Here is a 20,619-nt window from a genome sequence, read left to right as displayed (position 1 = left end):
TGCAAGTGTCCCAACCATCTCAGTAACCCTCCCACTCAGTGATTGCTGCAGAGCCACCTGCCTGCCCAAGACTGGCTCCTGTAAAGCCTTGCCCCATCTGTCTTTCTGACAGACTTTCAGAGCCGAGAAGACACAGCTGCATCCATCACTCTGTTCAGAACTTGACCCAGAATGGCACCATCAAGTGCTTGCTAGATGCTTCTTCATTTTGCCAGCCATGCTGTCTTGTCCAGGTGGCATCTTCTCCCTCAACATCGGTTTTCTAATTTGTTCCCAGAGACCAGGGCCTGAATCCCACCTGCATTGTCATCTCCCTATAGCAAGTCCCATATAGAAAGTCTTTTCTTAAATAAAATGTTTATTTTATAAACAGACATTTACCTCTGCTCTAAGTGGGAAATTAATATTCCTATGATATTCCTAAACTGTCTCATTTCACTGCATGGTGTAATTTTTTGCAAGTTTTTAAATAAGGTTTTAATAACTTTTCAAACAAATTAACTATTTTTATAAGTTCTTAAGTAAGAATGTTCATCAGTAAATTCTATTAAACCATCTCATCTATACAAAGCCACCAGTAGGTCCACAATAGAAGGTAACCATAAGAAAATGAACTTCTGAGCTAGGAAGCATAGTCTAGAAGCTTTTGGGTCTATTGGCTGCCTTGAATGTGACTTTATGACCAAGGTCTAAAGTTGCCATGGTTACCCAAGGATGTTGCCCCAGGTCAAAAAGCAAAAACCACTCTGCTCTCAAGAGAAGGTCAATTGATTGGTAGGACTGACTTCAGCCTGCAGCATGGATGCTGACTCACTGTTCCACTGCCCTGAGTCAACCTTTCCTGGGACAGCAGCCATATTTGCTGTTGCTGCCTATTAATCCACAAAGGGAGACTTGCCAGTCTAGTCTACACAAGAAACCATCACTTTGTTAATTTCTAGAAGCAAGCCAGAAAAGGCACACAGATCCCACTTTCAAGATCTATAGGCCAAATCCACAGCATCTGCTCCGCCTTAGCAGACATCACCAATTCATCTTTGTCCCACTGAGCCTAGCTGCAGTCCAAAGAATGCTTTCAACATGGTGGCAAGGTAGCCACTACCAAAAGATTTCACATGTAATTTTTATATGTAAAAATAGAAACAAAAGAATGGAAACACTGGTTTGGGGTATTTCAAAGAGTTAAAGTTAAGAGTGTTTCAAAAGTCAAAATGTTCCTAATATATAAGTGAACCATATCCATAAAGAAAGTAATTGAAAATAACATAATATAATAATAAATAAATAAATAAATAAATAAGAAGCTGCAAAAAATTGAAGAGCTTTCAAAATAATAACTAATTTTATACTTTTATGGATAATTTCATACATGCACATATGTTTTTATCAAACCCATTGACTAGACTCTCACCTGCAAACTCTCCCCTCTCTCCCCAGTAACTTTACCCTCCCAACCTCATGTATTCACTCTTTTTAAAAACCACTACCTAGATAACAATTGAGATGTAATCTGAATAAATTAATTTTTTTAAACCCACTGCCTTTATGTACATGGGTCAGGGCTCTTCTTTCAAAGGCTGCATCTCTGAGGAACCTTACCCTCCCTCCCACAGCAGGAGGAATTGCTAACAGCTTCCCTAGCTATATCTTCTCTCCAGGAACTAATTTTTTTTAAAGAAGAAAAAATGCTATACCAGAGGATGCAATAGACAAGTGAGTCCTTACCCAATGATGGCTCTTAAAAGCTTAATTGTATAGATAATGATCAATGTTCTCCACCAAGGACAAAAGCAAAGAGGACAGAGGTTGCATCAGCTACAATTGGAGGATTAGAAGCAATGGGCCAGAGAAATCAGAATCTTTTCCAAGAAAGATTCCTAAGGAATACCTAAGTTGTGCCTTTCTTCCTTTCTTCATCCCTTTCTCTCTCCCTTCCTCCCTTTCTTTCTTCCTTCCTTGAGTACTTTAACTCTCCCACTAGCACAGGCCTAGCCTTTTGTGCTTGTCCTGTAATTCTTAACTGATCCCAACTGCCGGAGTTTTAACAGGCAGCAATAGCTACTTGTTTTAGTGCTTACTCTGTGCCAGGAAATATGCTTCATACTATGCATACATTATGCCATGCAACATTAAAACAATCTAAGAGGGCTCCCACAGCTATGATCCCCATTTTACAGTTGATGCTGAGGCTTCAGGGTTAGGACGTTCACTAAGCCATACAGAATCCTTTCTCTTGGGATTTGACACGGGTAGCCTGCTCCCTGCTCCTCTAAGGAAAAGTTCTTAGATGCTCTAATACTTTGGGTGAGGTTCTGCCTGCAAAGAGAGACCTTTCAGAGTCTCTCTTGGAGTGGGAAGCCCATTCCCCAAAGTTGTCCATCCCTTGGGGCGATGCTCCATTCGTAACTGTCATGTCACGGGTGCACAGTTAATCTTATGCTCCTCATAACCAACAACAGGAAAAAAGCACTACTTCCCAGAGTTCTTGACTGGTGGGAGTAGAATCATGGGAAACAAAGATGGCCACTGGCCAGCTGCCAGCACTTGAGACTGGAGATACAGAATGGGACACCCACTCTTGGGAGTTCCTGCCCTACTTCTCAGAGTTCAGAGTAGAATCCCCTGGAAACCTCCAAACCGTCCACAGAGGCCCGCAAGAAAGTCTTATAAGCATCTTACATTTCATTCTCCTCCCCTTCTCCCCACCGCAACCCCACCCCCACCAGAGAATACCAGTGCCATGGGGGGGGGTGGCAATACCCATCACTTAGTGCCATTTGCTCTCATCACCAGATCTAAGCAAGGTCATAGCCAGCTTCCTGCCCAGTGGGCTGCGTGACTGTCATTCCTGACAACCCTGTCTTGGGAACCTTGAGGAGCAGGCAACCACAGCACCAGACTAGCTCAAAATGCCAGAGGCTGGGGTGATGTGAGAGCTGACACTCCTCATAGGGGAGATAACTGGGACTGAATTTAAGTGGCAACAGAAAGAGGTGAGTGCTGCCTCTCTGGAAATTCACAAGGATGTAATTTAGGATGCAGAGAGACAGGATTTGTGAAAGGTTAGACCAGGAATTTAATTAGCCCAGATAAGCAGTTCTCTGTCTCTAAATTTTTCTCTAATTTTTGAGAGCTGTATAGACAGGACAGCAGTGGCTTTGCTGCCCTGCTCTTCACAGAACCAGTGTTTCTATCAAAAAGTTCTTCTTGGTGTCTAACCTTGTCTTTTTATAGCTATGGTTTGATCTGTTTTCCCTCTTACAAAGTCTCTTAGCTGCCTGTAGGAGGGGGGTGAAAGGAGACAAGAGATGGGCAAGAAGGAAGAAAAGTATATTATTCTTTAAACCAATGCTTCTATCTAGTGGGATTCACCTTGAAGAAATACACAAAATCCTTAAAGAAGCACAGTGTGCATCTCACCCAAGCAATAATGGTAAAAAAAAACAACAACAACAACAACAAAAACAAAAAAACAAAAAAAATGTCCAACAGCAGGAAGATGCTTTGTAAGTCTATAGGCATGGAGAAAAATAAGACCGAGGGTCTCTCTCTAACTGAAAAATTTTAGTTGAGCAGTGCTGTTTCCTGTATAATCCCATCTGTGGCACTAATCATTGTTACTAATTATGTTATTATCATTGGTGTAAACATCCTGGAGATGCTAGCAAACACCTGCTCTGCTTAGCTATTGCAGCATTAAAAACCTCCATGACATAGAAACTGAATGCTAAGGTTTATGGTTACCGGTCATGGCAGATGGAGCTCCATGGAAAAGGTCTCACTTTCAGGTTCAGACAGTCGCATCCAGGAGGCATGTGGGACTGCAGTCACCTGGAGCGCTATAGGCCTAAGCACCAAATATGGACACTCACACCAGAGATGACCACTGATTCTAGGAGCTTACCCAAACCTCTCATTCTGAGTCCCTACATACGGCCTCTCCAAGTGACATGGACATCATGGAATAAAAATGAGGATTTCAGAAGAAGCCATGGTCCCAAAGGTTAAAAATGTCCCTTATGTCAGAGTGTAAATAGTCACACAAAGCTTTCCTGTCACCATCACAGGCCAACATCACAGGGCCCACTTAAGGCAACGAGCCTATATAGGCATGGACACCATAGGATATAGTTTACTGGAGACCGTTAAGGAGCCTACTTACCACATTATTGGGATGTGTTGACAGTCATTAACTGTCTAATGTCCTTTTCATTGTGTGTATCTGTGCATGCTGTATAAAAGTACATATGCCTAGGAACTCGTGGAAGTTAGAGAGTTATCTGGTGTCCTTCTGGATCTCTCTCTCTCTCTCTCTCTCTTTCTCTTTCTCTCTCTCTCCCCCTGCTGTTCCCTACCTTGGAGCTCATTTTCTTAGCTAGGTTGGTGTCCAGCAAACCTCCTGTCTCAACCACCACCACCCACCATACTGTAGTTAAAGATACATGCAGGCATAGTTGGCTTTTACATGGGTTCTACCAGAACCCAGGTCTCTATGCTTGTACAGCAAGTGGTCTTACCCACTGAGACATCTCCTCAGCCTTACCTGTCTATAATGTATTGATTAAATGCATAGACTTGGGTACCAAAGGTCTAGTACTGTCTCCTGGATCCCCACCCTTTAGCTGTGTTTCCTCAATAAGGGATTTAACCCCTCTGAGTCTCAAAGCTCTCAAATCATGCCCTCACATGGTAATTAAGATCAAAGGAGATGTTGTAGAATGCCCAGATCATAGTAATGTTGAAGAAATGTTAGTTATTATTATGCACTGGTAAAAGTAAGTCATTGAAAAAGTAATTGTTAGAAATAAAATTTGGGAAAACAGCAAAACTAAGAGAAATGAACTCAGAACTCCAAGTGATCTGTCTCCCCAGTCAGCTGTCTATTCTAAGGAACCTATGGGGAGTTCACAATCATCACAGACACCAAAAAATCTCTGAAAGACCTTTGCCCTTTCTCTGCAGCCAGTGGACCAGTTGGTGGGATGATTTGATAATCAAAACTGTGTTGGTTCTCCCCACCACTGTCCAAATCTTCTCAAGTTTAAAGACTATAAACATCAGGCATGGAAATCAGTTCTCCTAGGAATATCAAAGGTGATGCTCAGGGGTTCCAGGGCATGGGGTTTCTCTATCCCAAGAGCTTGAACCAGTCCAACTGCACAGAACAGAATGGATCCCCGAGCCAGTTGGTTTTAGAGAAAAGCTGTGAAATGCAATTTCAGGCAGTGGTGCTGTGGGTTTCTCAGCTCATTCACCCCTTGCAAAGGTGCACTGACTCTGTCAACACCACTTTCCCTTTGTGGAAAAAAATGTGTGACAGTGGAAATGATGGATTTCTTTCATATGTGAAGTTAGAGCAACATCAAGTCATAAGAGTTGAAGCTCCTACCTTCCCATTTCTTTTCTAAAAAAATCAATACACAGTTCCCTCTAGCTCCCGCAAGCTCACCTCAAGGTCTCCTAAGTGTCCCAGATATTAGCCTGGGATTGGGGAGATCTCTCTGCTCACACAAAAGAAATGAGAAACTCCATGTCTACAGATTAGTTTCTCAAGTGAGGCAATTACTAGAAACTTCAGGAAATGTCAAGTATGAATACCTGGCAATTTTGTTGGCTTTGATGGCTTGCTTGACTTAAAGCATTCATTAGGTAGGGCTGGAATATTTTTGCAGCATTTCAACTTGGAGAATTTTTAGCACCATACTTGAAACTGGGTTCATCAGGGGAGGAAGAGATAGAGACAGAGTTATCTAGCGAACATGATCACAACATTTCTTGGGGATACCCTGAAATTTGCCCATCTTTGACCCCTGATAGTTATAGAGCCCACAGGTGTAAAGAAAATGTGGGCATTGCTCAGTGAGTGAAGAGAGATTGTGAGAAATGACAAGACTTTTCTTTGGCCTTTCCTATGGCAAAACCAAACAAAACAGGGTGCAAGGAGATGGCTCAGTGTGTAAGGACATCAAATCTGAAAGCATGAGGACCTGAATTCATATCCCCAGTGCACATATAAAGAGAAATAACCAGACATGGCTTCAGTGCCTATAGCCATGGAACTCTGGGGAAGAGACAGATGGATTCCAAGAGCTCTCTGTCCAGCCAGCCTAGTTGAAATGAAAAGCTTCTAGTTTCATGAGAGACCTTATCTGAAGGCAATATGTTAGAGCATGACAACAGAAGACACGCAGTGCCCTGCTCTGGCTTCACCGTATGCTAACACGGCCATGCACCCACACATTTACATGCATCTACCACATGTACCAAACCATACGCACATGGGAAAAGGAAGGAAGGAGGAAGGGAAGAAAGGAGACATCTAATGTGGGGTAAGGTCACAAAGAGATAGAATATTTTCCTGGTTTCTTCATTTGCTTGGTGTCTTTCCTCGTCTATAACATGACAGAGTATTCTCATTTTGTTCTTTTCCGTTACCTAGCTCATTCTCAAATCTTTGCACATGCCGTTCTCACTGCCTAGAATCCCTTTTCCATCATGATGGACCCTTTCTTCTCAACTTGACTGAGCTCAAATGTCACTTCTCGTCCCTGTCCTTTATCCTTCATGGCATCATGATGTGGGATTCCCTGTGCATTGCTGTGTTGATTCATTTGTTCGTTCGTTCATTCATTCATTCACTTACTCTTTTTCTTTCACTCTGTCTTCCCCATGATGAAAAGAAACGTATCCATATTTCTAATTTTCACCACTTCTTGTAATGTCTGTCTTTGAACAAACAAATGAGGAAATGAATGAATGTTTGAATGAACGAATGACAACAGATCCAGTAGCCAAGCACTTACCATGTCCCAGGCACTGTTCTCTTTGTGAAAATTGTCTTGTTTAATAATTCTTCCATCTGAAATCAACCTCATGATGTGAGTGTTCTTATTGGCCTCATTTTATAAAGAAGGAAACTGAAGGACAAAGTGATTAAATAAATTTGCCCCAAATCTATGAGCCAGTAAGTAACAGAGCTAGAACAGAACCCCAGGGAAGACCTGCTCCAGACCCTACATGCTTGGCTGCCGGGTACCCAATGTCATTAGTGCAATAAGGGCCTACAGCCTGATTTCCAGGAAAGTCTAATTGTATGAGATTAAGTCATGGCAAGCAAGGGCAAGAGGGCAGCCCTTTGATGCAGACGCCCTTTCCAAGCCTCTGCCTTCTGCTCCATGCCTGCTCACAAGTTTTCCTATGCCCACTGCCTACATCCTCATTTATCTCTTCAGCATGTAGCCATTTTCAGGCTATTTCCACACTCTGGTGGAGACCCTGACTGTCTGCAACATCAATTTGTGCCCACCTTCAGCCCATGTGTGGGTCATTGCCTGCAAATATAGAGGCTAAATACTTAGTGAAAGGATTTCAGAATGAATAAAACATTTTGAAATGCTTTTGAAGAGAACACAACAAAGCTGTTTAATAAAAGAGAGCTATTAAGTGCAAAAATGCTTACAGAGCAAGCACAAATCAATACAAGTGTTCTTTGCCTTAATAAACCCAATACTTCATGTGTCCCCACCACTGGGCCTTTGCACATGTTGTTTCCTTTATTGAAAGGCTTCTCCTTTCACACGTTTTCCCTCTTTACCTCCCTGCTTTTCCCCTTGATCTTAGCTTGAACACCATTGCTCCCTCACGGGCACTGCTGCCAGCCACTCCTTCCTAGCACACACTATAACCTGAATTTATGCATTTTCTTCTATAGTTCTCTGGTTACTGTTGTTCTCCACCAGTGAATTCCAAGGTAGATTAAAGCAAAATAGACAGAATCTTCCTCATTTACCATCTCTTCACTGCACATAACTCACGAGCTCTTAAAAACGTTGCTGACTGCACAATCGTTTGGGATATCAGTCTTAACGAAAACAAACCACTTCTGTAGAAGGCGGTGCTTTCTGAGCTAGGCTCCTCATGGAGTATACACTCACCATTGCTCCCTGTCAGATACAGTGAGTGGGTTCCCATCCCCTTAGAATAAACACTGCTGCGTGATAATCTACAGCACAATCCTAGATCCCTGGCCGGAAGCATGGCCAACGCAGCCAGCATTCTGTTATTTCCAAGCGCTTCAGAGAAGAGCGAGAATGACGCAGACTTAAACAGACTACTAGTTGGCACTGCCAGCTAACGAGAGGCTGTGGAGCAGCTGAACTAGACTTCAGACGTTCAGCAGTTGGGAGTGTAAATTAGTAAGGCCACTTTATACTTAGCTCTCATTACCTAATATAGAAAAATGCACACCATGGGCTCGTGTATTTCAACACTTGGTCCCCAGCCAGTCGGTGGTATGGAAGGATGGGAACTCTTTAGGATGTGGAACCTTGCTCCAGGAAGTGAGTCTCGGGGGCCTTGATGCCTGCGAGTCAGGTCTTCCATTCTACTGTCTCTTGGCTTTGCCTTAACCCATGAGCCAAAATATGCCACTCCTCAGGTAAGTTGCGTCTTGTCAGGTGTCTGATCACTGCAAGGAGAAGAATAGCTACAGCACTTCTGTGTGTGCTACCCAGTAAAACCTCACATGGCAGTGCTTCTCAGTGAAAGTCATACTGAGATATGAATTAACACACTCATAGTGGGAAATCCTGAAATAAATTCAAAAGTGCTGCAGAGAGAGTTTACTATATAGTTTACTATACGTAATATACACATAAATTTACTATATGTAATACGCACATACTATATGTATAATTTACTATATGTAATATACACATAAATTGTACTAGGTTGATACAATGCTAGGTTCATATGAATAGATTAGAATTTCAGATATTGATATAGCTAAGCCTCAAAAACCTAATGCTGAATAACAAAAGGGAAGAATGGGATGCACTGAAATCATGATAGTGTAGAAGAGCAACAGCAGGCAGCATCACCCTGGGCACAGACTCTGGTTACCCTTAGAGAGAGAAAGAGAGGAAGAGAAGCAATGGTTTTGGAGCTATTTCAAGACAAACTTCAGCTCTGCCTACATCGTTACTTCTTTTTTATGAAGGAATGAACCAAATATAAGAAAATGTTCCTATTCCTTTACTTTTAGGACAAGTGTATCAGGCTGTCTGGGTGTGCTTGTTGTAAGAGGGTTCTATTTGTGAACTACTGATGGTTTGTCTAGTGTTTGGGTGCAGAGTCTTGCCATGAAGCCCTGCCTGGCCTCGAGCTCTTTGTCAGCCCTCTTGTGTTAGCCTCCTGCATGCTAGGGTCATAGAAAACACCTTGACATCAGGCTTAGGTGATGTTTTATGTGGCTACTGAGAAATAAAGATTGGGAGGAAGACAGAGAGGAAGTCAGGGAATGGAAGTAAGGAGCAAAGATAGGAAGGAGGGGAGGAGGAAGGGAAGGAGAGGGAGAGAGATTCTGGCTTTGTTCCTGGACCTCAGACAAAGGACATAAGAGCTCCGAGTCCCTCATTTGCAAAGCAAGATTGACAGTGTCCAGAGTTGATCATAAGAATGAATGAGTATCAGTTTTGTCTAAATATCTTTCAGACATCATCACTTGGTTATTGCTTTTGAATTATTCCCTAATGCCTTTCTAATTGCATCTTATTAAGGGAGATTCATGTTTATAAAACTTACCAGAGATTTTATGTTTGAGTGTATGTGTGTATGTGTGTGTGTGTGTGCACATTTTAAATACCCATCTCCCATCTGACCCTAGGAACAAAAATATTTGCTGTTACTTATACAAAAATCATAAACATCTGTGATATATGGGTGTATACACATATCAATTATTTACTGGCTGTCGTTTTCCTAAGGGAAAATAAGTGGGATGATTAGAAAACAGAAGTAAAGGAGAATTTTCTATTTCTTTGTGATTTCTTTTTAAGTATGCACAATGTATGTTGATCACTTGCTCCAAAAAATCAATACAATTCATTTTTAAATTAATGCGAAAGTCATCCCTTAAATGCACGTAAAAGGAGGCCCTAAGTTTCATAAAGGTTATTAAAAGGTCATGCTGCTAAAGATGTGGCCAAGTGGTAGGGCATTTACCAATAGGAAAAATCCCTGGGTTCTATCCCCAGCACCATAACAAGGAAGGTATGCAGCCCAAGCTCCTATCCCCATCACATTACACCTGCCTGTAATAAATTGTTTGGGGGAAGGCAACCGAAGCTCACACTTTCAGGATAAAACCTGCCACAGAGGAAAAGTCATGGCAGCGGGCACGAGTGTGCTAATCATATGGCATCCACAGTTAGGAAGCAGAGAGAGACGGATACTTACGCTCAGCCGGATTTTTCCTTTCTATTCAAGAAACAGTGTCACCCATTTTTAGGACGGGTCTCCCATCTCAATGAATCCTTCATAGTTACGCCCAGAGGCTTGTCTCCTGGGTGACCCAAGATCCTGCCAAGTTGGTGGTCAGCATTAACTATTATACCCATATTCCCCCGCAGTCACTGAGACTGCACGTAAAGGATTCGACTCAGGGATACAGCACTGACTCTCCTGAGCACTCGTGGACCCCAGTTTCACATCTGTAGTAGGTTAATGTCAGCATCACCTCTCATGCTTGCATGAGGCACAAATAAACCACACCATGTGTATATATTCAACTGTGTCCAGCTTTTCATTTGAGATGTGATTTGTGGTACAGTATCCCACAGAAAGACCTATTTGATCCTCTGACATCTAGTGCCCTACCCCCGAAACATCAAGCCCAGGGCCTCACTGGCAGCTAATGGTTATTTTTTGCCTTGGAGGTAACCTTAATTCTCTTCTCTCCACAGCAAATATCTTGACAGTCATAATCCTGTCTCAACTGGTGGCCAGGAGGCAGAAGTCCTCCTATAACTATCTTCTAGCACTTGCTGCTGCCGACATCTTGGTCCTCTTTTTCATCGTTTTCGTGGATTTCTTGTTAGAAGATTTCATTTTGAGTGTACAGATGCCTCAGATCACTGACAAGATCATAGAAGTGCTGGAATTCTCCTCCATCCACACCTCAATCTGGATTACGGTCCCTTTAACAGTTGACAGATATATTGCCGTCTGTCACCCACTCAAATACCACACAGTTTCCTACCCAGCCAGGACACGAAAAGTTATTGTGAGTGTTTACATCACTTGTTTCCTGACCAGCATCCCCTACTACTGGTGGCCTAACATCTGGACTGAAGACTACACCAGCACCTCCATGCACCATGTCCTTGTCTGGGTCCACTGCTTCACCGTGTACCTGGTGCCCTGCTCCATCTTCTTCATCTTGAACTCAATCATTGTGTACAAGCTAAGGAGGAAGAGCAATTTCCGCCTCCGTGGCTACTCCACAGGGAAGACCACAGCCATCTTGTTCACCATCACCTCCATCTTTGCCACCCTCTGGGCCCCCCGCATCATCATGATTCTCTACCACCTGTATGGCGCACCCATCCAGAAGCCTTGGCTGGTCCACATCATGTTGGATGTTGCCAACATGCTGGCCCTTCTGAACACAGCCATCAACTTCTTCCTCTACTGCTTCATCAGCAAGAGGTTCCGTACCATGGCAGCTGCTACACTCAAGGCCTTGTTCAAGTGCCAGAAGCAGCCTGTACAGTTCTACACCAACCATAACTTTTCCATAACAAGTAGTCCTTGGATCTCACCAGCAAACTCACACTGCATCAAGATGCTGGTGTATCAGTATGACAAACACGGAAAGCCTATAAAAGTATCCCCGTGACCCCATAGGGCTGGCACTCGTGCCTCTGTGTAATCTGTGTCCAGATGAGAGGGTATCCCATCCTCTGGCTGAACAGCTCTCCTTAAGAGTGCTAACCTGATTTCCTATCTCCACAGACTGAGCAGCTCTCAGACCGGTAGATGAGAAGAAATGGAAGAGAAGAAAGGAAAGCATGAATCTTGTTTTTCTTTTGTGCACTTAGTTTCACAAAATCACACTGACAGCCAAAGTTCCTGCTGGCTTGAAGATGCCATTGGCAGTTATAAATAAATTGGCATCTATCATATTGTGACCAATAAAGACCACGGTCAAGAAGTAGTTAGTGTTGGTACCACCCACAGCCACTAGGAACCAACTGCTCATGTATGTGGTCCACCAAGCCACTTACCATAGTGTGTAGCTGAGCCATGCTCTTCTTCCAAGAGTTGAGGCCATCCATCATTTCCCTGTACCATAGCCAGGAGCTAACAGGGATGACTGATTTGGGATTTTTTTTTCTAAGGTGCCCTTTGTCCTAGCCAGGGTTGTAGTCTTCAAGTGGCCCTGGCAACTCTGGCTGCAGAATGACAGCATGGGGAAAGGGAAGTATCAAATACCATCCAAACTTTTGCTGGAATGTCTATGGGGAGGCTCCAAGCCAACATGACTATATCCCTTAGACTTGGAGTCTAAGGTACAGTTTTCTATTTGCCATAATGTGTAGATTTTATGTCTCCTCTAAAACAAAGACCCTACCTGATGTGTGGGGGAAAGGAGGAATTCTTGAGCCCAGAAAAACAAAAAAATCAAACCCACTCTTGCCACTGTTTTGATTCATCCCTGTGTCTGCTGTATACAATCCTTGCATTCAAAATTACTTCTTAGTGTAGCACTGCGCATGCTTCCCAGAGAAGCATTCTATGTGTCAAGTTTTAGTCCTGCCTCTTGCTTGCTCAAGCCCTCATCAAAATTGTTGTACTTGAAGTGACTTCTTAACTGGAGAGAATAGTTGCGAGGATCAGAAACTGCAGCTCTTCTGGTGGGAAGAGAGTGTCATCTCCTACCACAGCCCAGCTGGCATTGCAATATAAGACCCGAAACACAGACAAAACTGACATAGAGGGGTGGCTGTGCCGACCACTGGTTTGTCCTTTGAAATAAGTAGCTCAGTCAGGTGGTATAAGTTATCAGTAAAGTGGTTCAACTCAGATGCTTCAAAGATAATCAAATATATTTATTGTTCTCCCCTTGCCTGTCCAAGGTAAGAACAAATTTAGGACGTGGAGAGAGACTTTCCTGAGAATTAATACTTGTATGTGCAGACATATAATGCACACATACAGACATGACTGTATAAAACTGTGTCCTGTGGTGTGCTTTTAAGGGGATATAAATGCTAGAGTTACTCTTATTTTGCATTTTATTCATACCCCTTCCCAAGATTCCCAGCATTTGAACCCATGCCTGGTTTGGAAGAAATCTTTCAAAATGATTTTTTAAACTGCATATTTTTGGTGACCAAACTAAACATATCAGTCCCATAGGCTTGATTTTTGCTGCATGATCTCCCTAAACTGAAAGACGTGTTCCTATCATGTTAAAGGGCTCTTTAGCAAAGGAATGGCATGTAACGATTCCTGAGGCAACACAAGCCCTAAGCTCCCTCCAAGGATACTAACCTGGTGTGATTTGGGGTTGTATTGTTTCTGGTGGTGTTCGTTCCTATCACTTTTAAATGGCTTACTGGAGAGTCTCATCAAACCCAATGGTTAGATTCTAAAGTCAGTGCAAAAGAGAATGACATTATGGGGGCATGGCTCCTGTACATAGTCCTCTGGGAAGAGGACCTTTGAACACCCAAGAAGCTACATTTTTCTCCAGTGTTGGGACAGGTTGCCGATACTTTGGTTGAAGACAACACAGAAGCAGCTGGTGATTAGGGGATGTGCCTATTATTGTGATGTGCTGGAGAACTTCAGGACTACTGGGATGCAGCAAGCCACTCCCACAGAAAAGTCTGCAGAAGTTACTCATGTGAGGGATGAGCAGTCCTGGCTTCCATCTGGCTTGCTCCCCAGAGTCTATGCTCAGTGAGTGAAGTGTCAGCGAAATCCCCCATACCACTTAAATTGCATTTCTTTTCCCCCCAAGCATGTAGAGATGAATGTATGTTCATTAACTGTGTGTATGAAACAATTTCACCGCACCTCCCTATAAGTAAACATTAACCAAAGGCTGCCTATGCTCAATATATATTATATGTGTGTGTTTATTTATTTTTAAAATACATATCTCTGAAAATGTTAGTTTGAGATATACACAAATGATTCAAAGTGCAATATCTATAAAGGTTAAGCAATTCCTTTCTTGAGGATGTACACGAGCTGAAGAGCAAGTCTGACTCTCAGTGATGTCTGCTCTGCTTTTAATTGTATGTAAAAACAAATTAACTATTCAACAACTGGGTGTGCACTGGGAATGCTTCCCACGGACACTCACCCATTGCTCTTCTTAACAGTAGAGGTTCTACCAGGTAGTATGGCAGCATCTCTCTCTTCTGACTACATTTTCTATTTCTCTAGGTAATTTTTAAAGCTAATCCATGAAAGCACTCCAGAGAGTTGTTATATCTTCTGTTAAAATACACATGGATACTCTTTTGAATGTATATGTATATATATCAGCCAATATATGTATGTATATATACATATGCTTTTATGTATGTATACCTTTTCCTTTTGGATATATATGTGTATATATATATGTGTGTGTGTGTATACATATATATACACACATATATATAACCTAAAGTTTATTTAAGATTTTAAGATTTCAGAAGGAACATTCATTTATTATTGATATTAATAATAACAGACAATGATGAAGATATTTTCTTTTTAATTTTAAAAATTGCAAGCCTTTTCTTTCAGGCCAGGTTTGGAGATGAAACCTTGAATGTCGAAGCCCGTCACATAAACAGCTGCTGCTAAGGGCAAACACCTTAGCCTGGGTTTTTGTGGTGCTTCTTTCAAAGACTGTTCACTTTCACTTCCATTGCTGTATGATTTGTGTCCTTGGACGTGGTGACAGTGCCACATATGTACATGCTGAGTCTTTTTCTTATCAACTAGAAGCCTGGGAAATGAGGTGAGGGGGGCAGCAGACAAACCATAAAAGATAAGCCATGCGCACGAGCATCCATGTTCCAAACACCAAACACCTTGCAACAGGAAAGGGTCATTTTGCACAATTGGTCCTTACTTGTACAACATGAGGAGCCCTTTGGAAGTACATTAATGACTCTAAAGTTGACTATTACCACTCAAAAATGGAACAGGAAGCTACCACTGAAAAATAGTAAATGCTCATATTTTTTTAACTAGATAATATATTGTGTTTGGACTAGTTTGTATTCTAATAAATTCTAATATGGTGCGCACTTGGTGTTTGCTATTTGCATATATGTTGAATCAACTACAGAATGCTGGTTTTTATTCATGTTATTTTTAACTGATAATTATAATTGTATACAGTTATGGGGTGCAATGTGATGTTTTGATATATGTATTAAATGTGCAATGATTAAATCAAGCAAATTAACACATTGCCTCACTTATATATTTGTGTTGAAACATTTGAAACGTACTTTGTGTCTATTTTGAAGTTTACAATACCTTTTCAGTATTAGAGAACCTCTGTGGAGCTTCTTCAAAGCATTCCTCTGTCTAATTGAATCTTTGTGCCCTTTGGTCAACAACTCCCCACTCCTCAGCCCCCAACTCCCAAACTTTCTGATATCACTCCTTTCTCTACTTTTATGGGCTCAACTGTTTGTTTGTTTGGGGGTTGTTGTTGTTTCTACATATAATTGAGATCATATGATGTTTGTCTGTTTGGAGATAAGTCATTTCATTTAGTATAATGTTCTCCAAATATCAAAATACTGCTGAAAGTTTTAAAATATTTTAAATGAGCATTTTACTTATATGTTGTGTTAAATATTAGCATAAAAACAGAATCCCAGGCTAGAGAGATGGCTCAGCCGTTAAAGACTAGGCTCAAAACAAAACAAACAGAATCCCACCTTCCTTCTTGTTGGTCATATAGATTTCAAAATGTTAGATCGCAATGTTCTGCTTCCTGTAATCCTAAATTGCTCCTTGATAGATATAAACCTTGGTTCTATTGTGATTATACTCGCTGTGAGTTTTTGAACAGCAAGGGCTGTAATCATAAATAGAATTAGCACACGGCAAAGTGCCCAGACTTGCACACCAGGCAGTTGTGTGTTCATGACTCTGCTGTACCACTGACCAGATGTGTGACTTAATCAGGCCCTTCAAGGTTATAACCTGAACAATCGTCCTTATCTGGAAAGTACTACCAATTGTAATATCTTCCATTTGTTTGCAAGGCATGTTGATGCTGTCATGCTGAGACACCCACAGTTTGGTGTGGAACACTGTGGGCTGTGTGACCTTGGACAGTGTTCCTAATCCCTCTGAGGTGCAATTTCTCCTTCACAATAGGAGCTAATCACATTTCCAGTAAATACCTCATAGGATGCTTGTAAGGATCAGGATTTTTACAGCTTCCCTTGTACAACACTTTACAGGTGAGGATGCTAATCCTGAAGTAGTGAACAGCTATGTCCAGAATGGAGCCCAGGACACTACATATGTGACCCTTCCCACTGTATCCCACTGAACCCTCTGAGTCATCCTCCAAAAGATCACATTACTCTCATGCCCTTTTTCTAGAGTTGGGAATGTTGTATAGTTCTGCAGTTCTTCAAGCCCAGGTCACCTAAGTATGAGATATAGTATAACTGCATCATAATTAAAACACACAGCTTGACATTTCTCTGTGAAGTGGAACTTTTCTTTAAGTTAATTCTATCAGCTCTCAAACTATGCATTTTCCCACACAAACCACCATCGATTCTGACAGCCACCCACAAACTATTGTCACAAGCCATCTTTGCATCAACTCAGAGACTGAAAGTGACAAAGCTGAGGAGAGGTACAGAAAAGCAGAACAAAAATGCTGACAGGGTCACAGGATCTGCTAGCCATGGCCTCAGTATCCTCATTAATTTTGCTCACCAACTCAGGGAGGGAGCCAACAGAGGCTGAACTGTTAGATAATGATCCTTTTATTAATACATTCTGCTAAATGGTGGCTCAGCCTCATTGAAGGGTGTGCAATTAATCCAAGTACTTGCCAGACACAACAGGAGGGGATGCGCGGCTTGTGTCTACGGGGATAAAGAGATACTGTGAATATCCTGAGTCTGTTAGGAGAATGTGTTGCTGTGGTGCTCAAAAAGGATAAAAAAGAGTTTCCCCATTTCAAAAGAGCAAATAGGGTAACAGGGAGGGGAGAGACCTTGTCATGAACTCTCTGGATGGGATGTTACCCTGTGCATGAGCTCTGTTAAATACGGAATGACAATGACACAGTATTTTTTTTTCCAAGTGAGATGTAACCAGAGCAAGTGAGTTAAAACTGCAGCAGGATGGATTTGTACTAAATCCAAAGAAGAAGCCTGCATGTAGATGTCTATTAACTCCACAAATGAGCTTCAGTGGCAGCTTGGAGTCAGCTTCTCTGCTTCAGTTTCAAAGAAATTCCTCATCACAGAGAACCAAATCACATTCAGGTGTTTCAATGTAGAGACTTTAGTCGTGAGACTCTCAGTGATAGCCTGAGCAAGATTAAAAACCCAGTAAGCACTGTTGGGATGCCTAGGGAGTCATAGGGGGTCTCTCCACCCCCCACAATGCCATTGGAGGCAAGAGTGGAATTACACAGATTTGATCTGGTTTCTTGGAAGAGGGGCTTCCCAGAGAAGGGCTGGTCCACACTGCTGTCAGACTTGGGATGTCAGAGAGGAAGGTAGGGTGGTGTTCTCCCAGATCTCCCTTCTTTTAATGTCTGCATGGATGTCTGCCAGTGCTAACATGCAAACAGGAGTCCATGAGGGAGGGAGAGCAGGTGGTTCATCTATAGTGACCAGACCCTGAGCAGCAAGTAAGCGATACGTCAAGAATAGAATGAGACAAGAAGCAACTGCAGAATAAATAACCAAGTTGGAAGTTTTATTTTACTGTCATTGAGTTCTTAGAGGGACAGTGAGGCTCTTTGAAATTATATCATCCAAAGATGCAAAAAGAAAGCTAAGACCCAATAAAATTCTCCTTACTGGAGAGCATAGAGCCTCTAAGTGTTAGTAAACACAATTTCCAGTAATCTTTTTACACATTTTCCAAAAACACAAAATGCATCATATATCTTTCACCACTTGACTTAAATTTTCATGATTAGAAGGGTTTCATATTTATCCTCAGGATTTCCAAAACCAGACTATCAACTTAAATATGTCTAAGGATAGAATGCAGTCATTCATTTAAAAACCGCTGGGCCCTAGGCATTCCTTTAGTCATTTATTTATTTGACTGATATTTATTAAAATACACCATGTGCCAAAATCTATTCTAGTCAGTAATTTGTTAGTGAACAAGACACATAAGCCTCTCATGGCAGGTGTTCTCCATGGGGAGAGATGGTACTGGAGAAATCAAGTTAGATTAAAGCAGACAGTGATGAGCACTTAGACAAACAGTAGTAAGCAATCCAGGTCAGACAGAAACAACATCAGATAACTCATTCAGGGAATCTCTGTTTCAGAACATAGCCAGAGAACTGGGGCCCATGTAGAAAGGAAAAGAGCCACACAGAGGGGGATCAGAAAAGACAGGCCTTGAAATGGAAATGACCTTGAGCACTAGGTAGATTGCCAAAGACTAGAACTGCTGACGCATCATGACCCAGCAGAGGGATGTTATGAAACAAGGCAGGGCAAGGTGGCAATCATCAAATCATGCAGAGCTTTGTGCTCTGGTCAAGATTCCGAAAGAAAACCACTGGGCATCTTAAGCAAGGCACTGATGTGGTCATCTTACTTCTGTCCTCTTGAGTCTTGAAGGGAATGCACTCATCTCCATTTTTCAGGTGAAAAAAATTTGGTATCTCATGGAAATTAAATTAAATTTACTCAAAAATACCAATGAGTAACTCATGAGTTGATATTTAAGTGCAGGCCTGCTTGCTTCCAAGAGCCCCTTCAGCAGGCCACCTTGACATGTTGTCATTGACATCCCACGTTCCTGGTCCTGAATTAGCAGTTTGGTTCCACTTTAGCCTTTTGCTCATACAAACTTGATATTTAGGCTAAAGTCATCCTCCAATTCCATTAATGAGGAGTCAGAAATCATCCAGGCATAATACCCTGTGGTTCCTCTTCATGACCCAATTTGTGTGTTTGATGAAATCTGGCAGACCTGAATTTCAGAACTACAAATAAGATAGTAATAAAAACAAGGAAGGCAAAAGCAAGTATAAACTTTTACATTTTCCCTGAATCACGCTCAGTAATAATATTTTTGATGTCATCATTGTTTCGCAAAGGCTTTCACAGCCAGATTTTACCAGTTGGCCTTTCTCCTTTAAGACAAGCAAGTATGCCTCTGTCCAAGGTTCTGAAACTGCCCATGCCTGATCAAGTGTTGGAGAATATTCTAGACATAAAAATAGAAAGTTGCCCTCCCTCTTCCTTAAAAAGAACATAGCATAACATCGTGTGTGTGTGTGTGTGTGTGTCTGAAGACATCTACATCAGAGGTCAACTGTGTCATTTTAGGAACTGCCCACTGTGTTTTTGGAGACAGGGTCTCTCACTAGGTCTCCACTGATTTTACTAGGCTGGACTTGCCAGCGAACCTCACGGATACTTCTGGCCCAGCTCCCCCAGCTTCCCCAGCGCCCCAGATCTCCAGATCCCCAGATGCCCAGATCCCCAGTGCTGGGATCATAAATGCATGCCATTATACTTGGCTTCTTACATGGATCCTGGGGCTTGAAGTTCTACTCTCAGCACACAAGTGCTGTTTGCCAAAATCCCATTATTATTTATCTTATAATATTTGTGATGCAGTTTCTTACATAATCCACTTCCACAAGGTCTTTGCACCTGTTGGCAACCTCTGCATCAACTGTAAGCTTTTAAGAAATGTAGAACCATAACCACAGACCCAAAGCCAAGTGATGAAACATCTTGATTTTAACAACATCCCCCTGTGATTTCTACATTCATTAAAACTGCAGTAGCCTTATGTTGGCACATTTTAATTCAATGGTTCTTCACCCTTGGAGATCTTTGGAGAATCCCAATACCAGAATGAACTATAGAGATAGACATTCTTTAAATGTCTTCAGAGGGTTTCACTGCAAACCAGATAATTTCTTCAGGTAAAGTGTTATAACCATAGTATAAAAGGAAAACCTACATCATCCAGCATAGACAGAGACCATTAAAACAGATGCATGAATGTTGCAAATAATCCTCAACATGTACCATTATCTAAATCAGATCTAATCTCTTCAGTTAAGAGACAAAAGTTGAGAGTCAAATGCCTGATGTCATCATGTTGAGACTTTCTTCTCACCTAGCCATGACTGGTAGGGGAGCTCTTTCACAATATATTTCAGGGTTAGAAAGTTTACTTGCACACCTCCAACGTTACAAGAGATTCATCTCTTGGGAAATGCCAGTCTATTACAGGGAGCTTTTACAGTAGTTTTTTTTTAGTGACTCCTAAGCCTTAGCTTCACTTCAGACTCCCCTGGTGTTACTAAAAACATACTTCCAGATGCTTCTAGATACATGTTCAGTCAGAACCTTCCTTCAAAAGGAATTCAAGGCTTCAGCATCTTCAAAAATCATGCCCAAATGATTCTGATGCCCAGTCAAGGTTGAGATGCTTCTGTCTACTTAGTGACTCTGCCAACTATAAGAACTCATAAATCACAACTCTCCCCAACAGTCTGTCATGAGTCCCCTCACCAACTCATACTCCATATTTGGTTGAGAGTTCATCATATGTGTGCCTCTCACAGATGAG

General features: G+C 41.9%; 1 protein-coding gene across 1 annotated transcript in view; it reads left to right on the top strand.

The window, feature by feature from the left end:
- The window catches only part of GPR139 (G protein-coupled receptor 139), a 45,847-nt gene extending 30,604 nt beyond the window's left edge, over positions 1-15,243 (top strand). The window contains exon 2 of the mRNA XM_084773024.1: positions 10,743-15,243. Coding sequence (XP_084629150.1) covers positions 10,743-11,677 — 935 coding nt within the window. The 3' untranslated portion in view covers positions 11,678-15,243. The remainder of the gene's footprint in view (positions 1-10,742) is intronic.
- The last annotated feature ends 5,376 nt before the right edge of the window (positions 15,244-20,619 follow it).

The sequence above is a fragment of the Acomys minous genome (assembly GCF_964271855.1).
Source record: "Acomys minous genome assembly, chromosome: 2".
NCBI classification, from domain to species: Eukaryota; Metazoa; Chordata; class Mammalia; order Rodentia; family Muridae; genus Acomys; species Acomys minous.
Note: the sequence above shows the minus strand (reverse complement) of the source record. Positions and strands in the feature narration are given on the sequence as shown.